The sequence below is a fragment of the Notothenia coriiceps genome, unplaced genomic scaffold (genome assembly GCF_000735185.1).
Source record: "Notothenia coriiceps isolate Sejong01 unplaced genomic scaffold, NC01 NC01_scaffold00011007, whole genome shotgun sequence".
Lineage (NCBI taxonomy): Eukaryota > Metazoa > Chordata > Actinopteri > Perciformes > Nototheniidae > Notothenia > Notothenia coriiceps.
The window spans coordinates 17,183-37,755 of record NW_011343708.1 but is presented as its reverse complement, the minus strand read 5'-3'; the positions used below and the strand labels follow the sequence as shown (position 1 = coordinate 37,755).

The 20,573-nt window shown below is 40.8% G+C and overlaps 1 protein-coding gene across 1 annotated transcript in view; it reads left to right on the top strand.

The window, feature by feature from the left end:
* The first annotated feature begins 591 nt into the window (after positions 1–591).
* Positions 592–20,573, top strand: part of LOC104946403 (neuron navigator 1-like) — a 36,230-nt gene continuing 16,248 nt past the window's right edge. Inside the window, exons 1-3 of the mRNA XM_010772236.1 lie at positions 592–1,586; positions 6,818–6,920; positions 8,507–8,851. Of these exons, the coding sequence (XP_010770538.1) occupies positions 860–1,586; positions 6,818–6,920; positions 8,507–8,851 (1,175 nt within the window). The 5' untranslated portion in view covers positions 592–859. The remainder of the gene's footprint in view (positions 1,587–6,817; positions 6,921–8,506; positions 8,852–20,573) is intronic.

Sequence of the window (20,573 nt, the reverse complement as noted above, 5' to 3'; positions counted from 1 at the left end):
ATTTAGGGCATGACACTACACAGCAGATTTGTTGCATATGCTTTATCCAGCTGTTAATCTGGAATTGATATCGTAAGGAGGCTTAGACAGGATCAAAAGATAAACTGGATGCTCTAGTTGTTGCAGGGTCTGGGATTTTGACAGTGAGGATAATTTATTATGTGTGTGTAATTGCATATCTAAGCATGCATCCGTTCACATGAATAACACGTCCATAAAATCATGCATCATGTAGAGAGTATTGAACAGGGAACACTGGAGGTGAGGGAGGGGGAGGGGGAGAACAAAGGAACCAGAGGAGATGCTGAGAAAACATGGTGTGTGAGAGGAGAATGTTGCTGGGTTTTTAAAAGCCACGGATGATCGCTTCTCAACGCTTTCTCGCATTTCATATATTCTGCTGAGACACAGCAAAGCATCTTTTTAAATGAAGAAAAAACGAGTGAAGGAGGATGGGAGGGAAGGAGGAGGAGGAGGAGGAGGAGGAGGCAAGGGAGAGGCAGCAGAAAGCAGGGGGAGGAGGGAGCGCTGTTGCGTCTGCTGCCGCTGTCATTCCGCTGCTGCGCGCTTCAGCGGCAGGAGGGTGTGCTGAAGGGAGGAGTGTAGAAAGAATCGTAGGAAAGAAGGACGGGAGGAAAGGAGAGAAAGGGAGTGCCTGGGCAGCACTGCAACAGCTGCAACTGCAGCAGCCTGTCAGGAGGAAAGAGGGAGAGAAGGAGACAGAGGGAGGAGAGGAAGGCTGCAGGATTTGCCTGTAGAGTTTTTTTATGTATGCTTTTGCACAAGGAAGAGGAGCCGATACGGAAGCCTTTTTTCTCTCCCTTGCTAATGCTTCTCTATATGGTCTCATGCAGGAGGCATGCTTGGAAATAGTGTGAGAGACAGAGAAGGAGATTTGAAGATGGAAAGGACGGATAGCACAAAGGCATACGGCCAAGCAGATGGCAAAGGAGTTGGTATGGCTGCTAAGAGAGCAAAGTCCGGAGTACCCCAGAGCTCCCAGAGGGGTGAACTGAAGGTTTACCGCGCAGGGAGCTCTGACGGCAGGATACCACTGCCCTCCAGTCTCCGGAAGCAGAGGTCTATGACAAACCTGGCGGTCCTCACTGATGCTGAGAAGAAGTTGCACCTCTATGAGCCCAAGTGGTGTGATGACATGGCCAAGTCCGGAGCAGGGCAGAGCAAGATGGGCAAGCCAAAGACAGCAGGGGGGGGCAGCAGTGCCGGAGGGGGTGCCCCTCTCTCAAGAAACCTTTCCAAATCTGAGCACTCACTGTTCCAGGGCAAACCCAAGCCCTTCAGCCCTCTGGCTGCTCCATCTGCTCTGAACAAGCAGAGCCGCATACCGCGTGCACCTTACGCTGAGGTGAAGCCCCTGAGCAAGGCACCTGAGGATGGGAAGTCAGATGACGAGATCCTCTCCAGCAAGGCCAAGGCCAAGAAGCAGGGAGCTGGAGCCGGGGGGGAGTCTGGGTCCAAAGGCCATGGGGAGGAAGGTGGAGACAAGAACTTCCTGAAGGTGGACCCAGAACTGGTGGTGACAGTGCTGGGCGACCTGGAGCAGCTGCTCTTCAGTCAGATTTTGGGTGAGTACAGCAAAGCCGTGTTGATAACGCCAACACTCCAGAGTCCCTACAGTACGTGTGGCGGCCATGTGGCTTGCAAGATTTCTCAGTGCTTGTCGGCAGCACGCCCCCTTTGATAGCACACGGCACCTGCTCGCTGTTGCAGACCAACGCTGCTCCTAAACGGATTAAATGAAGCTCTCCGAATGAGAACAAATGGAAGACATCCCTCTTGTGCTGGCTTGCTCCTCTTATTTCATGCTGCATCAGTTTGGTCTTTGATTAACCATTTAGCTTTATGTGAAAATGCCAAAGCTATAGCTCTATTGTTCATGTTCTTCCAACATGTCGCTCAGGTGGCTGGGGCTCGCTGCCATTGATATTATGAAATAAGCAAGCTTATATAGCTTTGCCGGCTGATTGCATGAAATAAGCCAGAGGGGTTGGCGGTTATTACCAGCACACTGATCCCCTTAATAAAGCTCTTGTTTGTGCCGATGCACTCGAGGGTCCATCCCCTGCTCCACGTACGCTTCCATCAAAAGAGAGATGGGAAAAGAAGGCATGCCATATTGAATTCATTTTCGGCACATAGACACATTTAGCCTCCTCCCAGCTCCATTCATCTGTAGAGCTCTGACAGATGGTTTACACCCTGTGTACTACAGCGGTGCAAATGGCAGAGAAAATGGCTTTCTCCCTGGTGGTGTAGGCCAGGTTCATCAATACAAGGGCTCGATGAACAATAGGGGTATTGATCATATTATAGGGGGTTATAATTATTATGACTTCATCTTCTTTGTTGCTTGGTTTGAATTTTGCATTTCAAAGCTGGCTCCTTGTTTAATTGCAGGTTTAGTATGTGTCTGATTTAGACATGAATTCCAGAAAAAGTGTCTTTGTCTGAAACTTACATGGAACAATCCATTATAATTAAAATCTAGTGTACGTGGGTTTTTGTTTGTTTTTTTAAATTGAATGTTGTAGTTTTTTTACAGATCAGACACTCAAATCTAGTTGGCATTTCAAAAGCTATAAAGAAAGAAACATTACTCTCTTTAATGCATAATACTGTGAAAAGGCTACGTGTTCTTTTAGCGTCAGTGTTTTGGTTCCAGATGACACTACTGACACAAGGTCCTCTAATTTAAAGAACAATAATACTAAAGCGCATATATCGTACACATAACGTCGTTGCATTCATTCGTATTCCTAAAATCTTGTCATCCACAAATCTGGTTCAAGCATGTCATGTACAGACAAGCATTTCATACTTATTTGTATTCCCTTGCTTCAAAAGCATCAGGAGAGCATGTTCACTTCTGCATCTTAATGAACACATCTGTGGTGATTGAAACTGTTAACTGTTAACTGTAACTGCCTCATTAGCATTACATGGACATCTATCACTCATGTTGGCCACACTTAAGTCAGCTATGAACTGTGAACAATAAAAAGAATAGCTGCTTTGCTTCATTACTTTAAAAAAAAGTGAAATCACAAAAATGTCTAAAAGCTCAGTTGCATTGGGAACCACACCCACGTCTCCTTTAATAGCCTATTTGCATAACATTTGCAGCAGAATGTGTCTGGCTGATACATCTTCTCTCCTCAATGTAACACTTTGACCTCCCTGATTTTTCCCTAATCAATCGAAAGTCATTATTCCTCAAATGGGGGCTTTTGACACGAGTCCAGTGCTTTTGTAAAAACACCACCAAATGGAGACCTGCTGATGGAAAGGCGGGAAACTATCACAACAAGTTTATAATTAGGAGAAAAATATCTTAAATGACAATAATGATGTGTTGCATTAATGGAAACTTTAACTTTTCTGCATTGTTGACTGGAATTTTTTTCCTAACTCTGCATTTACAGTGGACATGCTTGTTACTGTAAATAGATGTTTCTATGAATAGTCTGCTTTACATTCAAGGCCAGCTTTATGCTTCATACAGTGCTGTGCTTCTGCAGTATATCTCATTATAAGCTTGCTGAATAGATACTTTTATTCTGACCATAAAGGATCTCTTTGTTTACCAACATGACATCAAGACACAGTTATAAGGGTCATTGATAATAGTGATTTGTGCTCCGTGGCTGACATTCATCACTGCCTCATCACAAGATAACAAAACTAATCAAACATTTCCATCCTGATCACATAGAATTGTTATGCTTTAATTTTTTGGTTTGATGGTCTCACAAAAATAATTGCATTCCATTTTCTAACTCTTCACACAGAGCAGTTGTCAGCTGGTAATAAATGAAAATGGACCATTTGGAAATATTTGTGATGAATGGACTATGAAAATGTTTACATTCCAGGTCATTAAAACTCTAGATAAGATTAGAGTAATGCAGACATCAGGACTCCTGGAAAGAAAGGGTGTTGAGCAAACATCATTTCATTGTAATTATATGTGATCTGTCATGCAAGATCTCCAACGTAGCGATGGCTACAGCTACTGGATGTAGATTCATAGTGGAGCAGTAAAATGCTATATGGGTGATGAAATAGTCACAGATTGCATTATTTCAAGCTATACATGCATGCAATTTTCAAACATGGTTTCCTTTTCAATGTACGCTAATGGTAAAGTTCATATTTTTAACATGAAAACAGTCTCGTAGGCTACTGTAGCTCTGTTTTGAATAGGTTTTTCTCTTTGCCGCTTCTACACGTTTTAAACGTTTCATGGGCAGAACGTAATTTTTCTGTAACGTAATTGCATTTTTCTGCTTGTAGGGAGTGGGACGTAGGTATTACGATTTTATAGGAAAATTGATTGTTCTAGCCAACGAGTGACAGCTGGACAAAGTATGTGACCATCAAAAAAGGAAACTCCCTCTTTCTGAAATCTGTGTGTGTGTTTTCTTTTCCTTTTTTTTTGGTGCACATTGCCACAATTGGCAATCTCTCACTGTGTCACCTGCCATTTAAACACTTGAGCTCTAGGTCTATTTGAGGTAAAGTAAACACATCCTCTTCTAGTGTTGTGCCATGAAGCAACCTCTCTTTATTATTGTCAAGTGCTTTAGATTCCCTGTGAAATCTCAACAATGAAACAGGCTTTAAATGAACTGGCCAATAAAACTATGTTACCTTCACTGATCGTTTTGTTTGTTTAGTGAAATTTGGAGGCTAATGTTTCAATTCATCAGGGCACTAATGTTGATTTAGCCGTTTTTGTAAGGTTAATTACAAAGGGCATGTTAACAGTATTTTATAATTAGTTTTCTTTTAATCTGCCTGGGCACAGTGTCGATATTGAGCACTTCCTTTGGTTGAATCATTCATCGGTCTTTCCCGGTACACATCTGCTTCAGTATTCTGTCCGAGTGTTCCTGCTTGGAGGCGTGACTGCATTGCAGAGTGCCAGAGGACTGTCAGTCACTGCACAGGGACACAGTGCATAATGCACACACTCCAAACAGCTGTGATGCACATGTGTTCAATGTGTCCAGGATTCAAGCTTGAACTTATTCCCAGGAATTCATCTTAAATAAATGAGCATTATGCCAGAATAAGCATGTGGTTAGCGTTTGTTCATGTGAGGTTACCAAAAGATTGATTTACAGAGTCAAGGACTGTCACGGAGTACTTTTTGACTCTGGTATGTTATTCTATATCTCCCTTCTCATTATCTCAAATAAACTAAATATATTCTGGGTGAGACCATGTTTCATAGAATACATATGAGAATACTCAAGATGACAACTAAATGTTATCTGATAGTAACATGATAATTATGTCTTTATTTAGTTTTCAGTCAAACATCAGATATTGCATTACGAAGACAGTGTGGATGCACTATATATACATATATACACACAACTCAAAACCACAATGTTTTGTTCTTAATATCATTGTGTCCAAATCTCACTTAAAATGCTCGATATAAAATAAACTGTGAGGTCGATTTCATTATAATATGAATATCATTGAACAGGGACACAGCCATTCACTTCCACTGGTTATACGTTTTGAAATAATTTTCTTTGGAAACCCTGAGAATTGTCTGCTTCCACATAAATCAAGTTGCACTATAGCATCTCCCTTCCAAACTAGCTTGAGCCCAGACACGTTTCCATCAACATAATATTTCAATTAACTCAATACCTCATTTAGTTGAGCTCTCACAGACTCATAAATCACAAATTACCTTGCTTGTCAATACTGCACAACTAGTATTACCCTATATTAGGTTATACTACGATACTGTACACAAATGCCAAGAAGATTATTTATTGCTTTTTCACTGAGGCCATAAATGTAATGTATTCGAGATTTATGCTTTTGAAACGACCTTATGTATCAAAAGTGCTACAGTAACACGTTTGGTTGCAGATTTGGACTCCTATCTCCAGTGCTTGTTAACAAAAAGGACATTCATAGATCGTGTTCTGAATGTGTGAACTGTGTAAATGTTTTCATGTGACAGTGCTGAAGTAGTTGAACTTGTCTCTATGAGAGCAGCACATTATTTGACGTGTGTTCCCCTGACATCGCCCCTGTCCTCCAGCTATTCCAGTTAATGCATTGAATGTTAATTTCTTTCTTCCCAAGGGTTTCTAGCCTCCACACACTGCAGTGGAAAACCCTATCTTATTTTGGTCTGAGACAGGGTGGTTTCTCTGATTTGTTACAGCTAACACAACAACAGTCGTAATTGCACTGTAATATTGATTTGACATGGTCATGACCGACTGACTGCACACTTTACATTACACGCAGCTTTGTCCAGATACGCTGACCTGCAGTGAAATCCTTCTGGCTGCAGTTCAGCGTGTTGTTAGCCCTACAGCTTCAGCTGAAAGACTCTGAGTTAATGCTCAATAAAACAGAACCAGAAGCCTTGAGAGAAAACAACTCCTTGAAAGAGATCCTGGTGTTGCATGAATGTCAGAATACATCCCCCTGGTGGGCAATGTGAGGCAACCTTTCAGTGTTTCTTTTTCAGGATGTACCATGTCAGTGAGGGGGGGTGTGGAGCGGAGGTTACCGTGGCGAGGGGGCCCATGGAGTGAAATTTGTCTGCCTAATGATGTGAACATACGCTGGCTGTGTGCTTACACGGAAGACACTTGTCACATCAGTCTCAAATAATTCAGGGGGAGGCAGGAAGGGTGTGCATGCATGAACTCTCTTATAACGCAAACACAGAGAGCAGGATAAAAGACTGTGTCTGAGTTTTAGTTTGATCCTCTAAATGTTTCATAACCTTTTGTTCTGCATGACTGACCCACAGACCCCGAGTCCCAGAGGAAGCGGACCGTGCAGAATGTCCTTGACCTTCGCCAGAATTTGGAGGATACAATGACGAGTCTGCGGGGATCCCAGCTAAGTCATAGGTAACAGCCAGCACTACATCTGCTTTTGAGGATTTGATATTGTATCCTAATGCTGTATCCTGCACTTCTGGCAAATATCACATACAAACAAGTGAGGGTAAATGTTTTGTTAATGAAATCTCAAAACACTGAGCCAAATTATATTCTCTTTGGTTTAAACTGAAAAGAAACTCATACAAACAAGCACTGGACAGTTTGTTGGAACGATACACGACACAATCATGTGTAAACAGTTGTGCCGTGGCTGTTTGGAAGGATGCTGGTGCACATCTGGCTTCCATCCTTCTGAAACAGCCCGGCTCTGTTTCATGTTCAGGACTTCATTCCAGGAATCTCTCTGTTTGGCTCTCACAGGCAAAAGGCCCAGGAATTAATTTGAGAAACAACCACAACACAAGGCAGTGGTGGAGCAGGACAGGTCTTTGTTGTTTCATTTGGACATGTGTTTGGATGTCCTGTGAAACATGAATGAAACATAAACATACGTCTGGTTTCTATCTCTTTAAACCTGCACTGATTATTTAGTTGTACAAATACAACAGGAGGTATTCTGAATTATTATATATAACCAAAATTATATATATATAACCAAAATTGTACAGCTCTAAACTGCTTTTTTGAAAATACACATTAACAGCTGAAAACTTCAATATTTGTAGCAAACCAAAATCCCACCTACATAACCAGCACATACTAAAATAAAGATGAATTTATTGGGTCGCCAGAAACATGATTGAATAAAACTCTAAAATTGCTCTGTGTCTGCTAAAAGGGTAATTACTCAGTGAGTTGTAATTTATTTGAATACACACTTTATTAATGGCTTGATTAATTCAAGCCACAACAAACAAAACATTACAATCAGCAAAATATAGCAATATATTGCTCATCCCTCATTCATTCCATCAATTATCTTCTCTGGGAAATGTTGCAATTATATTATTTTGCCATTGGCCAGTTTTGTTTATGGATGCTTGAGAAGACTTCTTGTAATTCACACCACTATTATACAGTAGTTATCTACAATCATACCCATTGTTAAAAGCAAGACTTCTCACTCAGTTCCAGTACTGGACTGGCAGCAGTGAGCCTCCATATTGATAAATTATCCATCAACAATGGATAAAAATACTCCCATGCTCGTAGCCTTTGCAATATTTATTTGGGTGAATTGGTTCATGTATTATGTAACCTGCAGACACAGCCATTTGGAGGACATTTCTTACCCTGACCCATTTACAGGAGTGACTAGGAATTTTTGATATACTCCATTCAGAATAATAGTGTAAAGTACATGTTTTTGGGTTTGGTCATGCAAAGCAGACCCCTCTGTCTTTGTGAAAGTGTTGCGTAAGGAGACAGGGGGAGCTTTGTTGCTCTGTAAGATCAGAGCTATCAGGCCATCCTTCTCGTTGTCTTTGGGTCCTGAGAGGCCACATTTCTAGCTTTAGTCCCTGAAGATGATACGCCACCAACTGCTGTATCTGGGTCAACAGCGACTCAATGCCACTATGGGTTTCTTTGAAGGACTTCTGAAGATAGTCAGCCAAATGCCTCAGGTACACTGACCCTCTATGTCTCTCCAGCTGTATGGACAGCAGTAATATGGGCTATGACAGCGATGAGACCAACGCTCGCAGCATATCAAGCATGTCCAACCGCTCCTCGCCTCTCTCCTGGCGCCACGGCCAGTCCAGCCCTCGTCTCCAAGCGGGAGAGGCCCCCTCCTCCACGGGCGGGGGGTACCAGGGGAGTAAGAGCTGCTCCCAGTACACGGCGCAGACGATGCCCGCCCGCTGCTCCAGCCGCCTCAACAGCACGTCTCGCATCGAGCTCATTGAGGGGTTGGACGACCTCAAGTCTGGTTACCTGAGTGACAGCGACCTCCTTGGAAAGAGCCTGCCGGATGACGACGACAACCTGGCTAATGGGTAAGAGTATCTGAAGATAAGCGTGGGTTTGCACCTCTTGTCACCATGACAACATGATTAAATCAGTGGCTGCGGACGACTGCATGACGGTTTGTCCTTTAGGTCTGCACCTTGTTACTTTGAAAAGGTCAGTTAGAAGTTGTCGCATTACATTTTACTCAGAGTAAGCAATAAGGTCATTATTGTCCTGCTGTTATGCTGATCATTGTTCCATGCTGCATTACGATTAGGATGCATTTAGGCATTTAAAGTTTCTATCCCAGCTTTGATTTTAAACTCATCTCTTTTAAAGTATTATGTATTGTGAAGTTTTTACATGAAATAAATCCCTTCATGCAGTCAAATACTTGCTGGTTGATAAACATTTCTGCTTGTAAACACAAAAGCGTTGAACCTCGATCATTTTATGACTAAACCCCTTCTGCTTGTGGGTAAACATGTTAAAACAGTGCTTTGGAAAAAGGCTGCTACAAACCTTGATTTTCTTTCTTAAGTTTGTCTGGAACATCACCATATTTTCTCCTCCTCTGATACCCGTGGTTTACGCTAATATTATGGAATGCTGCATCCTACAAGTTGACATGATTGGTTCCTTTCTAGAATGTGACACATGTGGCATGTTTTTAGACTGTCATTGGTGCACTACAGTTCCAAGGCAGCCATCATAGACTTATTTGTTCACGTACTGTATGAAGTATGATGCCTTGAAGTATAAAGAAAATCAATATGGACACGTTAACAAGGTTTCAAACTTGATTTTCATTGGAGAGGGTTATTTATCATTCAACAGTTGTGCAGACAAGTCGGAGGAAGTACGCTTTTCATGCCGACATCGTGGCTTTCTGCTTTGTGTTATCTCATCTTTTGCACTTCTATCAAAGAGCTTTCTTCAGCAGTCTCTTTTTTTCTTCTTGCTGTTTAAGGATTTTTCAAAGTGCCCATAACATTGTCAGAGGCTTTTTTGCTGACAGTGAGAGAGAGAAGGCCTTCAGAAGTTTTTTCACTGAGGACTTGAAAGCACATCAGGTGTCCTCTGAGTCACAATAGATGCTCCCTCGTCTCTCACTGGTTTAAACTGTGGAGCTTCTGCATCATGTAAAGATTATATTAAGAGGAGCTGAAGCAACAAATAGTTAGGATCAATTCAAACATTACTTTCCTTTTTTTAACAGGAAGGCTGCTTCTCACAATTTCTCTTTCTCATTGTATTCTTTGCCTTTCCATCTTCCTCATGTTCTTCACACTCTGCTTATTCTATTTTATTTTCACCTCCTACATCTTGTCTTCTTTACACTCCTCTTATTCCTAGTCTTTGTGTTGTCATGTTTCTCCTCTTCTTTATCCTACTTTGCCTTCTTCACCTTTTTCTCGTCTTCTTGACCTTCACCCTTGCTTCCCTCCTTTCACATCCCTTGTGGTCTTTCTTGAATTCCCTCTCCCAAGATGACAGCTGAGGGAGAGAGGCAGAGAGAGGGAGAGAAGGAATCCAGGACAGTTCTCCAGTGCGATTTAGCAGCTTTATCGCTGCTGCACATGCAGTGGGATTTAAGCTCAGCCCCTGGAGCGCTCACTAGTCCCTTCTAGCCAGATCACGTTTTTACTACCTATTGCAGCAAGGACAAGGAAAGAGATGAGACACATTTAGATGAGTGGAAATTGGAGCAAAGAAGAAAAAAGCTAAAAAGGAAATGGGTCAATCAAGTTTCATCAAATTTGGAGCTGAGGTGAATGAGACCAGCATCATAGGAGTGCTATTGTGAATGGTGAAAAAGAAGTCTTGCAAGTACTGTAGTAAATGAAAAACGACTACAAGCTCCAGGTGAAAAGGTTTGGTATTTTGTTAGGAGAAAAGAGAAAAATACCAGACAGCAGATAAGGTCAGGATTAATCGGGGATTATGTCTTTTGGGTCCATTCCTCACACTAACATCCGTGCACTCGAAATCCATTTAAATCTCTCCTGTATTCTGTCCCTCGCTGCTTCAGCACTTATGTGGTGGTTCAAATGATTGTGAGAGGTGAGTTGGGGACTCGCCTCTGCTTTGCAACACCACTGGCACTGAAGATGCTAATCATTTTATGTAACTATGTTAAAAAATGCACCATCATGCTCAGCGTTATGACACCAACAATCCCTAAACATGAATGCAAGCCAGGCGATCCAAATAATAGAACAAGGAACAAGTGAATACAGATTTAAAAGTGGGGATGCAAGGCATTGGCCAATGTCCACTTTATTTACTGTCATCGACCCATCTGCAGATATGCTGAGATGAGCCAATGGCACTAGACGATTATCTGTTTTTCTGTGACTTGGTACTGTTGGTTAAAATACTTATCATTGAATACTGTAGGTTATTGCATGATGTTTTTGTAAAAGTAGTTTTTTCAAAATGGTTGCTTGTCATTGTCACAATATTTTATTCAGTGAAGTTTCATAAAGTGTTCATTCAAAGTTAGTATGATGAATGGCTGAAACACAGTAAAACATTTTTAATAATGACACTAATTATTTGTTTCCCTGGCACTAAAGGGGAATAAAAAGCAGCCACAGAAAATTCAAATCTGCATTTGTTTTGGCGTCAGCCAAATAGTTATTCACAACATTGGTACAAGCAAAGAAATTAGCAATTGGTGCCTATTTGTCGACCATTGTTTGGTCAGGGTTTTTTAACCTTACATTTTGGAAAGCCTGCATTGCCTTATGTTTATCCAGTTTTTCCTGGCACTCCAAGAGCACACATTCTTATTTATAGTTAAGTATACAGTGCAACCGGACATTTATTTGTCCTAGTCCATTAACCTGTTTTCAAGGTGATTGTGAGGCATCATGATGGGTGCCATGGGCCCCCCACATTAGCTTATTACCATTTGCACCAAGGGGACAATGGGTGTGTTTGGATACATACATGGTAATGTCACGAGAGTAATTATAGGATGTAGTGGCTGCCAGAGCACACCAGGGGCTATTTGGTCAATGACCTTGAGTAGGTTGAATGCTTATTTTCGGAACACTGTAGAAAAACTCCTCTTATTTGTATGGTTCACTTGCCTGTGTTTGGATTAATTTCACTACAAAGTATCCTTGCTTTTGTTGCAGGAATACTGGAATGCTGTTCTCTATATCAATAATAAATCCTGCCTCATAAATACAGCAACAACCTTTGGTGTAGATAACTAGCTAATCCTGTTTTTGTAGCGACACTTGCTCTAGTTTTCTCCTTACAGTAGGCTCTTGCAAATTCTGTGTTCCATTTGCATTTCTAGGCTACTGTACATCCCCTGTCACACACTCACAGCTCGGCTCATTGAGGACCATTAGCTACCAACCCTTGAAAATAGATCAGGCTCCTCTTGCGTAACCATGGAAACCAGCTGGTAATCGGCTGTAAGGAGAGGTGCAATTTCTGTTCCCTTTCACTAGAGCCTCAGTTTAACATATTTATGCCTTTCATTAATCTGATATTAGCCCCATTTATAATTAGTAGAAAGAGACTTCTTGGTAATTAATAATACTGTTGGTGATATATGTTGCTTGTGTAATTCATAAGACCAACGGGTAATGCTTGAAACTGTCTGGACAAAGACTAAAAGTGTTGAATGAATAAGACACAATGCATGTTGTTTATCAATGCATGGAACTACAGCACAACGCCTGATGTCTAATGGATATTGATGAACCCGCAGCAGACAGTGCTGGCTTTGAGGCTGAATGTGAACACACTGACAGTAATCACTGCTGCTGTGTGTCTGCCTCATCAATAATCTGAAGCCACATACATCCCAATCTCCTCAAGAGCTTTATCTTTCCATCAGAGAGCAATGATTGCTTCTCTACAGCCAAAACACAGCTTAATGCTAATCGGGTTTGGCCAAGTTAGGATTTTCAAAAGCCTTTTTTATAAATCATTAAAGTAGCATATCTGTTTGTTCCTGGGAAACTGGGATTATCATTATGAGTATAACTGATGGTCATTGCACAACATGCCCACAAATAAATGTCAACCTTTACACAAAGCTGCATTCTCGATTATTGGCCATTAGAGTACAGAAGAAAACAAACAAACGGTTGAAGTGCTTCATAATGTTTTTGTTAATGTAAAACAGAAATGTGCCTATTACCACATCCGGCAGACATGAAACACAAGCATTAAATCACCGGCTCGAAGACCTGTAGGCAATTTTCGCCCTTACAGACCAGCCACACCACAAATATTCAATAGTAACTGTGTCTATGACTTGAACATACTGTAGGTCCCTTCAATTGTTTACTCTTGTTTGAGGCAGTGCTTTGGTCTTTAGCCGGCCAGACATTTGACTTTCTTCTCAAACCAGACACAACCTTTGTCTGTCTGCAGTTGTGAGGTTAGGCAGTGGTTTATAAGGACTTATTCCCTGAAAACCTTTGGCTGCTGGTGCAGATGATGTTGTTGAGAGTGGCTCTTGAAGGCGATGAGTTCAAATGGGCTCAAAATCTCTGCTCTTTTGGGTGGTTTGTACAAGCATCCCCTCTCACATTGTGCACAGAAATGTGATACTACTTTAGATGTATCAATAGATTGTGAGGGTTTACACTTGTTTGCATTATGTTATGTTGAAAGCTGGTTCTAATTACTGGTCCACCACCACTACAATCGAGTTGAATCACTGTTTTCTTGGTACAATAGAAAGTATTTGTTGTTTTAGATTGCATGCATATTCATTCAGTATAAATATTTACTGTAACTGTTACCTTAGATGTGGTAATCAGACAATGTTTGCTCGAAATGTCTTTCATTTTTTTCCTTACTCTTAATCTTATGAGACTGATTTCAACTTCTTCCCAGAGGGACTGTGTTTCCCGTCTCTAGTGTTGAGGTAGCTACTAATCTAGCCTTGACCGCGTCAAGAATCATAACTGCTTCCTGTGGTTACCTTCTTCCCACCGTATTGGCAGAGTTTCACCATCACTCAAATGATATCATCCCATTGCAAGCCATATTTAAAACACTGCTCGAGCAGTTATCAAATTATATTGCTGGTATATGGTCAGTTTTTTCCATATCTGGTATAGAAATTATTACCACTATTCAGCCTTCAGTGTCATTTATTGTAGTGTTCAGTCAATTATGGTTGATATTTTACAGGCACTCAGCTGTATGTAAGCACAGGTTAGTTTTACATGTCTTACACAGATGTTCATCTGGAAAACTAGTTGTTTTTCCATACTGTCATGTATTTGATGGGATAAATTCAAGTCTAATGTTTGTAGCAGAACATGCCTGAGCACGATTATTGTATGTGACAGATTTACGTGTTTTTTTGGCAGATTAACAGTTCCAAACATGTAAAATTGGAAGATCTGATCAAAAATAAGGCAAATGTATTTCAGCATTTGGTTTGGCTCCAAAATCCTTGGCTGAAGATTTGCTGAAGAGTAGCAGCAACAGGCACTTAGCTGCAATAAAGAGCTATTGATGACTGCAATGCATCATTAGACGCTGGGGTCTTGCATAACTTTTGGGCTTGTTTTTGTTGCATCAGCCTCTCTTAAATCCAAGAGGACACAAATACTAAGACTAGTGATTCTGTATAGATAAACAGGATAATCCTTCATGCACCAGATTTTCATTAACCTCAATTGGTTGGAAAATTAGGGTTTGACAGTATTTCTTCTGAAAGTCACTTCCAAATGGCTACAGTAAGCGTGGACGGCCATTGCTAGACCTGCTGCTGCTGTTGTACGAGCATTAACAGATTTTCTTCGGCTGTTAATACACTTTTGAAACACTGTTTTGTAACAATGTTTATATAGTAAACATGTTAATTGCCTTGATACACATACTGTATACTATAGCATGCATAGCAACAGTTCAATTAATTTGAAGTCATATTTCTGGCTACCTCATATGAAAATGGAATGTTTGCTCTCCTTTTAGCTCTGTTTTCTGAGTATGGCTCAGTTAGCTGCTAAATGTTCCTCTATCCTTTGATCACAAGCTCACAAATTGTCCGTTTGGTGCTGGACAAATAGTGAAAAGCCAATGTATTGTAGCTTTTTTGCTAAAAACAGCTGCTTTGAAGTCGTGAGCTGTAAACCAAAACAATAAAATGAAAGACGGTGTCATACTGTAAAGAGCTTAAGGGAAATGCCCCTTTTTATCTCACCATCATTTAACTATTGTTCATTTTTGTATTATCGATCAGAACAAAGACAGAGGCAACTGGACTTTATATATTTATTTATCATCTCTTTTGAAACTGTACAAAAGAACGATACATAACATAATACATTTATACATATGTTTTACCCTTTATCAAAAATAAAGTGTAGAAACGTCTTTTTGGGGACACAAATGATTTTCAAAGAATAATTGATTAGATACAATGAGTTATTAATCTGGGAAGTTTATTAGGTTTCATGATGGCACCTTGTCCTGTTGTAACCTCACACATGACACATAACATGCCACATAGCTGATTCATTTAGATTACATATTGTGTAAAAAGACATAATGCAGGTGAAACCAAATAGTGTGTCCTGTTTTCTGGGTTTTTGGGGCGAGGATGTGGACATCTGGACATCTGGACTGTACCATGTTGTGTTTTTTATACAGCAGCATACAGGCGACAATGCAGAGCAGAGTAAGGAGGCTGGTTTAGCAGCGTCACACCTCTCATCATGCGGCAGCATGGATCAGGATGTGCTTCCATGGCAACCGTCTTCCACTGACCCACTGATGGGCTGCCTTGTGTGTCAGTGTGATACTGTAGCTGCTGAACAAATATATATGTGGAGGATGTGCGTGTGTGTACATCAACTGCTGGTTTGTGTGTGTGATGGAGAGAAAGAAAGAAAGAGAAGGATGGGGACTAAAATAGACAGACAAATAGAGAGAGGAACACTGGTGTGAAGACGACATGCTAACCACTTAATTAGATTGTCGTGTAATTGGCATTGTGGGGGATAGCCGTGTTAAGCTATTGTTTGTGTTTCCATTTGTGTCCTAGTTTTGGATGTTCAGTTGTAGTGCTTGTGGAAATGTTTTTCATTCAAGCAGTTTTTCCTGAAATCTGCTATGGAATAATTAATGATTGCCCCAAAAAGAACAACCATATTTAAATCCTTTAAAGCAAAAGCATACACTTGCATGTTATAGACAATTATACAAATTAAAAGACACATTCAACGTGGTCATTTCAAAATGACACATTTTTACCCTTCACAAGACACCGAATAGTGTCCATATATTTGCCTACTGTATATTGTAGATAAGCCCATAGCTTAGTTTGCTCCTCTGGCAATGTCATATCCATGGTAACCATAAAAAAGCTTTGCCCATGCCAGTGAGTGGGTCTGTTCATAGCTTGGCATGTTCAATATGAAAGGGAGATTTTTTAGTTTTCTAAATATTGGAATACATTACAGCCTCACCATGTCTATCGACAAACACATTCTGTAATGCACAAAGGGGTTGATGTAGTCATCTGATGCTGGATCTGAGCCTCTGGCAGTCTGTGTTCAATTTCCCTTTCCTGCCTGGGCTGGAACTTTCTATAGTCACTGAGTGATTCTTTAACTATGGAATCCTCACACGTTTTCTGTCCCACATAAACCCATATGCACAAAATGGGGTTTTGGCCTCTGTTCTTTGGATCTCCGTAGGCGCTGCTAGGATTATTACAGTTAAGTGAGGCCACCACTTAGAGTTGTTTTAGGGCTATTGGTCTGAAAGAAAGGATGGTGCCTTTATGCCTGCGAAGACTGCACACACACAAAAATTTGCTCTGTAACTCTTTATATTTTCAATCTGAATTTCTTTTTCGCATACACGTTTTTATTGGCTAAAGAAAGAGCCATAAAGAAAGGCACCCACTCAATATGCTTTCTGTTACACACATCTGGGGTCAATATGGAGCGCTCCCTCCCAACCAGGGTCAGTGATATACCCCCAACACCAAATGTGCTTCCACAAGCATCCTCACCATCGTGAATAATGGACCATTACAGCAACACCCTAGGGAGTATGAATCATGCCTGTATCATGTCTGCGTGTGGTCGCCTGGATGTGCAGTTTGGATCCCACCAGTGCATAATGTTCTGCCCCAGGTGGAACATCTGATACTGTTTTGGCTCACAGTATTATATTTAAAAGAAAATGTGAATCATATGGTGCCTGTTAATCCGTCATTCCCAATTCATCACTTTGTTTATTTGAAGTTGGTACAAAAATGTGAGATTATCTGCTTAAAGTATGACTAATAAAAGCTGGTTGGTGCAGATTAGTCCATAATATACTGCTCTATGTAGGATTTGGCTCGGTTTCAACCATCTGTGTTGACAATGCATCTGCAACTCAGACAGGGACCAGAGTCAGCTCAGGGTTTGAGTGCCATATCAATCAAGTTGATATTATTTTTGTCTTGTGTGGGTGAGATAAAAACTCAACATCATTGCACAGCAAACTGTTTCAGACTGTCAGGCTGTAAACATGGCACTGCAGGAGTCTGTGATTCTCAGGTTGAAGTGCGCATCAGTTGCATTGTGGGTACATCTGTGGGGGGAAGTTTCCTGTCTGAGGCTGATGGAGACTGTACATTTATTTTCCGGTCCAATAATCAGACAATGAAGTCCATTTTCTGAGGAATTGCGGAGATGGGGCGGCCGACTGCTTTCCCTGACGCAGTCAATGATGCATCTCAGACCCATTTACTCCACAGCAAAACCACCGCTCTGCAGCCAGATCCTATTTGCCTAGCTATGGTCAAGCTCAATACAAATCAGAATTAGGCACAGGGAAGATCAAATAAATGCAAAGGCAATGCTCTGCTGGCTTTCTCATCTGTAGTCCTTTAAGATAAACAGACATAAAGCACTGAACACTTTGTTAATGCTCGCTTTTGAAATAATTCCCCATATTGTACTATTGAATTGAATCCATTTAGTAAAGGAATGCTTGTTCTTTATTTGCATCAAAGGCTTTTACAGCCAGTGAAGTCCAATTGTATTTATTTAAATGCCAAGTGGTGCCTCCTTTATTACACAGTCACATAGCTTTAACTCATTGTGCCTCCTGCTGGAAATCTGATGTCACGACACCACATGGAACAGGCTTCAAAGCGGTTCAAATTCATGCAGGTTTACTGTATTATTTTTAGTATTTCTTAAATGAAGCGTTTTTCCTGGATATAATTTCACCTGATCAGAATGTATATCTTCTATGTGTTTTTTATGGAAATGTGCCATCTAAAAATAACAATTTTGTAGCTGGTATATGCATTATACTGTATGTATCCCCTTTCCACATACTATATTTTATGGCCTTGGGTTTTCATTCAAGCTTTAGGTTAGGTCCCTAAGGTCTAATTCCCGGGAAATGTTGATAATATATTTTAGACAATGTTGTGTTTGGTGACATTTTGGGGAAATGACTTCCCTTTTTAAATATTGCACACAAAATGAGGTCCATGAAGAAAATGGTTTTCCACTTTTTGTGTAAGACTTGACTGGCAAGCAAAGTGTTCTAACCTCAATCTCATCCAGCACCTTTGAGATGAACTGAAGCAACACGGTTTGAAAGAGCCGGTCCTTATCATGCAGCGCCAGCATCAACCTCACTAATGCGCCTGTGGATAAATGGGAGCAAATCCCTGCAGCAAGGTTCCCAAACCTTGTGGAAAGCATTCCTTTTGGAGCAGAATCTGTTGTATTTGTTGACTTTAAATATTGATATGATATACCCATTGCTGTGAATGATATTTACACCAATCAACATGCTGTAGTGTCATATTTCTTTACCTTGACTCGTTGTTATGATGACCTATTAATGGTTCAGCTGCCAATTAGCGACAAATGTTTAAAATAGTGAGGCAGTCCCTAAGATATCTTGAGACTTTATGTTATATTCAAGTACTTTATTTCCTCCAATATCTTTCAATGCATTTTATGTTTCACATATTGCTGCACAGTTTACTGCTTGAGAGGCAGACATCACCAATAGATCAGAAGCATTAAAGGTCAGAACATCAAAGGGGTTTCTGGTCTGGTAACCTCAGTACAGTATTGGCGGCTGCGGCTCAGTGGATAGTGCGCTGGACTTTGAATCAGGTGATAGCAAGTTTGAGTCCCACCGCAGTCAGCATGTCGTTATGTCCCTGGGCAAGACACTTCACCCCAAATTGCTCCTGTGGGGATTGTCCACAGTACTGAATGTATGTCAGTCGCTTTGGATAAAAGCGTCTAACAAATACATCACGTACAGATCCTCATGGTCAGTTTACCTCCCACAGATGGATTGAATCTCTATTTACACAGTTTGTAAATGACCAAACATGCTGAGGATGTTTCTGACACAAGCCGTTTGGTTATCTGTGTAGGACAGCTGTTAGTATACAGTCCAAACATGACTTCATGGCTTTTTAGACGACAGCTTGTTTAGCAGCTCACTGACCTGGGAGAGATAAACAGGAGACAAGAGCAACACGGTTCTGTAAACAATTTATATCATTTTGGGCATGGACAATGCCAAGTTTTTTGTTTTGCTGTTAGAAAATAAAGCTCTGAATGACCCAACAGGTAGGAAGACAAAAATGTTTCATGTTTTTTTGTGAGCAGGCATACTTCTCTGCCAGTGGGACAAAAGATGGAGGTAGAGAAAACAAAGTTTTATCAAACTAGCCTCTTATTCTGTCAAAGATATTTCGAGGAATGTCTGTATGGCTGGTTCAAACACCAACAGAAAAACAGTTATTTGATTTCAACAAAAAGTAAAACCAAGGTTACATTTGGTCAGATACAATCTTTTGTCACTAAACTTTAACCAACCAAAATAAGACCAACTTGACTTAGCAGTAGAGTGAACTGAATTTGGCCTAAGACGTGGACAGGGTGTGGGACCTCTTTGGCCCACAGCTTTTACCTCCTGGTTAGTTTACAGAGCATAGATCTGGTGAGATCATCCTTGTGAGGCTGTTCCACTGCTAATGAGAGGGGGAGGAAGGTTTTCCAAGGCAACTCATGCCTCACTGGAGGTCCTCGTGTCATCTGTGGATTTGTGGTTTGTGCTCGCAGTGATTCAGGCCCTACCTTGGACTGAGTTTTTCCATTTTCGCCCCAGAAGGTAATGAATGAAGATGGAACGTGTTTTATTTTTGGACACATTCATCATGGTAATCTTTTTAGCCTGAGTGAAAGCCTGATTCAAGTTTTTTTTTGTTTAGGCTGTCCAGATAACCCTTTAGGAGCCATTGAGAAATCTCTGAAACAAATTGAAGTCACAAGGCAATATTTCCAAGCATTGTTGACTAATATGACCTTACACTGTCTACACTGGAAACAGTGAATATTAGAGACTTCACACCAAAAAAAAAATCACTTTTCCACACGCATAGCAAGATGAGCCTTTATATTGTTCAATATTTGCCAAATTCTTATCGCCAGTAGGAAAAGTTTCCTACAGCAGACATAAGCAGATTTGAACTCGCTGCTAATGATTCAGCCTGCAGACATCTGGCGCCCGCTCTACAGTATAAGGTGGCTTATATGTTTCTATCTGTGGCCAAGTGATAGGAAGCCATCTCAACTATTCTCATTTACTAAGGGTATTTGCTGCACTAAAACAACATGGTACAATATATAAGCCTAATGTAGTGTTACATATAGGACTGCAGATGGAAATTAGCTATTAGCTCAAATCTGGCATAATTCATCTCTTCTCTTTTCTGAGATTAATGTAATTGTATGC